Below are 4,158 nucleotides of genomic sequence, written 5' to 3'. Positions count from 1 at the left end.
TACGCTCTCCGCAACACGTACTCGTACTTGACGCCCGACCTCTGGGCCGAGAACAAGTTCGGCAAGACCCCGTACCAGGAGCACGCCGACTTCCTCTCGAAGGTCATTGCCAAGAAGTAAATCTTGACAAGATTCAAGGATTGACGGGGGAGAGCGCACGGACGAGCGCTACGGTGCGTAGGTGTCGACCCCCGCCATCGACGACTTGTAGAGTAGAGAGGCAGAATGGGAAAGCTAGTTTGGCTGCAGTTGCGTAGGTGGCGACCCACTCTGTAACTCTAATTTATCGAGCTGTTGATGCACAACTTGCCTTTCAACATTTAGGCCACGCCAGCACACACATGCAATACAGTGGCCCTTGATATGACGCTGCCGTCAAGAGGCAAGCGGAACGTCTGAGGCTATCGCTGCATGGCCTCGAGGTATGGCGTTGATGATGTCACCGCTCCCGCCAGCCATGCAGAGGTTGTCCAGCGACGAGCCACGGCAGTGTCCAAGAAGCGCAACAAACAGCACTGCGTCGCTTCATTGCCGCCTAGGCGATGACGTGACCTGGGCGCTGCTACTACACTCGCTACAGTGCAGGGGCTCGTACACGCCTGGGCTGAAGAGAAAGAGAGATACTGACACCAGGAGGCTGCAATGACGCACAAGACGAATAGCCCGCACAAAGACATCACGATTAGCGTAGCGGGCGGCTTGTTATTTACTTGGAGGGGACACTAGCTAGTACTGGCAAGGACTTGGTCATTTTCACCAAGCCAGAAACAAAGCTCTGAGGCTTTTTTTTCCTCGAAAACATGGGACCTCGTAGCCCCAAGCTGTCATTACGAAGCGTTCTGATAGAGAGCAGCAAGCACGTAGCGAGCCATGATGCAGACTACTATCGTGCGGTGGTGTGTGTGAAGGCTTGAAGGATGACCAACTCGTGCAGCACCGTGCATCCAATATGTCAAAAGGTGGATAACGCTCACGTCTTCCGTTTACGATGGACAGGGCATAGGTATCACGTTTGTCGGTTGGGAAAGGTAGTGTACGTGGCAGAATACCGCTCATTTTCGACTCCAACCGGCCATGGACTTGGGGCCGATGCAAAAGGTCATCTCGGAGCTCGGCTTGAAGCGCGCGATGGCGGCCTATTTGGCCCGCCGAGCTACGGGAGCGCCGGAGATGCTCTGCATTGCACAGCACGTTCTGCTGAAGCGTTGGCTCAACTGCCGCCTTCGCCACGAGTACCGGCGCATCGTCTTTTACGAGACCTTTGACCGGCTGGGATCGACGGCTGGTATTCCACGCGTCGCCTGCGCCTAACGGTCGAGATTGAAGCCACGGCGCGCCACACGCACAGAGTTTGACGGGTACTACCGGTCGTTCTTAACGATGTGCGTGCAACTGCAAACGGCACTGATGCGTCGCATCTTTCCGCTTGATCGCGAGACGAACGCCATGTCCGTACTCGCCCTCGTGTACCGTCGCGTCGGTCACCAAGTACAGGGCCGCATCACGCTCGCTTGAAGCTGCACTTGCAAGCGCTGCTCCGGGACGAACACGCTGCGATGCGTGCGGTTCTATTGCACGACGATACGCGAGCAACGAGACGATCCTACCTGGCCCGAGTGTGACGCTCGCTGTACGAGGCAGACGCGATCCGCAGCGCAGACGGCCACGGGACAATGCGAGACGACCTTGCGCGCGCATCCGTTGTACTACCTTGCGTACGACGTCCGCCCTCGAAGCCGCGACCACCATGCAGATGCATCTACGGGACGGTGCTCTGGGGTCCATCGACGTAAGGACGCTTGGCGTACTTTCAATACGGTGTCTTCGTTCTCTGTCTCGAGTAAGCTTTGCCCTTTACGTTGCTCTTGGTGTCCTCACCGACGGGGCTTTTCGGTGCACTCGAGTTGGGGCATGTCGACACCGTTGGAGACACAGACCTCGAGATAATATTAGGAAACGAACACACCAATCTGTCTACAAATCAGGCGCCAAAAACGTCCTGGAGCTTGCCGGTTGCGACGAGGACGATCCAGAGGATGCCCACGAGCACCGAGAGCATGGATGAAAACACCGCAATACCATACGCGATCCGGGCCGACCGCCGACTACGTACATTGCGATCGCATGAGGAACAAAGAGGAAAGCAGGGACATTGTACCCGAGTTGCGCCGTGGCTTCGCCGTAAAAGGCGGCAAAGAGGCCCATGATGAGGATCGACGTGACACAAAACGACCCGAGGTACGCGATCGACTTGGTCCAATTGTGGAGACCGACTGCGGGCAGGACGCCGAGGATGCCGCCCGGGCCTGCGATGCCATGGACGATGCCGACGCAGAGCGCGGTCACCTGCAAACGAGTGCGTCACGACGTTGAGAGACGAGGGCGAAGACTACCTTTTGCGTCGCGGGGTTGTCCATGTTGATGGTGGGGAGGCACGACCGGCGGCCGCAGACCGGCGCCGGACTGTGCACGAGCGCGCTCTGCTCTTCGAGTTGCGCCTCGAGCGCGCCTTCGATCTCGTCCAAGTCGAGCTCTTCCATCTCGTCGTCAATGTCGGGCACGGTCGGCGACCCAGTGCTGGATGCGATCGTGGCTTCATCTTCGGACGTTGTCCCGATCGGCGCCAAGTGGATCTCCTTGAGATCGGCCTCCGAGTCGCTCGACGAGTCGACGTCGGGGCACTTTTCGTACGACCGCGTCTTGGCCGACGTCGTGTTGGTCGTGTCGAGCTCGGCGAGCGTCGCGAGGTACTTTTTGTGGCCGCTGTAGAGCCCGTAGCCGCCCAATGCGACCATGAAGACGCCGACAATGACGTCCGTCACGATCGTGAGCTTGTCCAAGTTGAGCTTTCCATCGAGGAGGATGAAGAAGACGGCCATGAGGATGAGCCCAATCGAGTGGCCCATGCCCCAGCGCATGCCCAGGGCAAAGGACCGCCAGGAGGAGCCTGCGCTCAGCGTCGCGAGCGCGCTAAGGTGGTCGGGCCCTGTCATGACGTGGATGACGCCGAAGAGGACGCCGGTGCCAACGAGGCCGGCCACGGACGCGTCTTCAAGCCCGTGGGGTGTCATGCTCGGGAAGTATTTATATCTGTCACGGGGGATGGGGCGAATGCCTAATTAGGACACATACAAATCCCCAGTATGTGTGTGAGATTCGGTCCAAAAACCGATTTCAAGCCCCCGCGCGAACTGGCAATCTGAGTTTGCTGCCCGCCATGGACCAATCAGAGTGTCGTATTTTGAAAGATCCGAATCGAACACCACCTGCTTCGGCGACGCCGCAGTTCCTCGGGCAATATGCATTCTGGCGCTGCACGAATACATGGCCATGCCCAAAGACGACGAGCGCAAAGTGATGAAGATGCAGTGAATAGAGGTGAAATGGTTTGTATTACGTTTGCACTACGGGTGTCTTAAGCCGGCAATGCAGTCGCTGCGGTAGAGTGCTCCTTGGTCATAGTGCCATGTGGCTAATGCATGTAATATAATACTACATGTGCACGCGTTCTCTTGGGCTGTTCGCTTTGCAGGTGCGTCGTCGCTTTCCCACGTCTTCCCGCAATCGACTCCATCTCAGCGCCAGTTCATATATCGCCGCGAGCAACCACGGCAAGGATGCAGCTTGACCTTGCGCACGAAATCTTTGGCTTTTGGACCAATCCGCTGTCGTGTCGCTGCGCCAATCGGCGGGCCGAGATCTTTTGAAAAGCCACGCATTTTGGCCAATGGCAACCGGCCTCCTTCCACACCGTACAAACCAAATCGGTGGCGAGTAGTATTCACGGGTCCTTGCGACGCCTCCTTCGACCATGGTACGCGTCATGCATGCATCGACGGCGAAGAAGCTCATGCGCTGTCTAGGTGATGAACAAGAGCAGTAAGATGCTCAACTACATCAACTACCGCATGAAGGTCACGCTCGCGGACGGCCGCGTGCTCATCGGGACCTTCATGGCCTTTGACAAACACATGAACCTCGTCCTTGGCGACTGCGAGGAGTTCCGGACCCTCAAGAACAAGGTCAAGAACGCGACGTCCGCGTCCCTCAAGGAAGAGCGCGTCCAGAAGCGCATGCTTGGCCTCGTCCTCCTGCGCGGTGAAAACGTCGTGTCGCTCACGGTCGAGTCGCCGCCGCCTGCCCACGAAGCGGAGGGTC

General features: G+C 57.8%; 3 protein-coding genes across 3 annotated transcripts; 2 read left to right on the top strand and 1 right to left on the bottom strand.

Moving 5' to 3' along the window:
* SPRG_16661 (hypothetical protein) lies at positions 1-305 on the top strand (the record flags this gene model as incomplete). Its single annotated transcript, XM_012355970.1, has 1 exon — positions 1-305. A coding segment is annotated over one exon (257 nt), but the record flags the coding sequence as incomplete, so codon positions are not given.
* Positions 306-1,074: 769 nt separating this feature from the next.
* Positions 1,075-1,515, top strand: SPRG_16660 (hypothetical protein; the record flags this gene model as incomplete). The annotated part of the gene is made up of 2 exons (XM_012355969.1): positions 1,075-1,285; positions 1,349-1,515. 2 exons carry the CDS (start codon positions 1,075-1,077, stop codon positions 1,513-1,515), a joined length of 378 nt encoding a protein of 125 aa, XP_012211359.1.
* Positions 1,516-1,936: 421 nt separating this feature from the next.
* SPRG_16659 (hypothetical protein) lies at positions 1,937-3,089 on the bottom strand. Its single transcript, XM_012355968.1, has 3 exons — positions 2,394-3,089; positions 2,159-2,346; positions 1,937-2,105 (listed from the first exon to the last, which is right to left on the bottom strand). Exons 1-3 carry the CDS (start codon positions 3,069-3,071, stop codon positions 1,982-1,984), a joined length of 990 nt encoding a protein of 329 aa, XP_012211358.1. The 5' UTR covers positions 3,072-3,089; the 3' UTR covers positions 1,937-1,981.
* Between the last annotated feature and the right edge of the window lie 1,069 nt (positions 3,090-4,158).

Source organism: Saprolegnia parasitica, assembly GCF_000151545.1.
Source record: "Saprolegnia parasitica CBS 223.65 unplaced genomic scaffold supercont2.344, whole genome shotgun sequence".
NCBI classification, from domain to species: domain Eukaryota; phylum Oomycota; class Saprolegniomycetes; order Saprolegniales; family Saprolegniaceae; genus Saprolegnia; species Saprolegnia parasitica.
Note: the sequence above shows the minus strand (reverse complement) of the source record. Positions and strands in the feature narration are given on the sequence as shown.

Excerpts from the sequence above, each read along its gene's own strand:
- SPRG_16659 (XM_012355968.1), bottom strand. The coding sequence starts at position 3,071 with ATGACACCCCACGGGCTTGAAGACGCGTCCGTGGCCGGCCTCGTTGGC. Across the intron at positions 2,347-2,393 it reads ACAACCCCGCGACGCAAAAG|GTGACCGCGCTCTGCGTCGG; the intron begins GTAGTCTTCGCC and ends ACTCGTTTGCAG. Across the intron at positions 2,106-2,158 it reads GAAGCCACGGCGCAACTCGG|TCGGCGGTCGGCCCGGATCG; the intron begins GTACAATGTCCC and ends CAATGTACGTAG.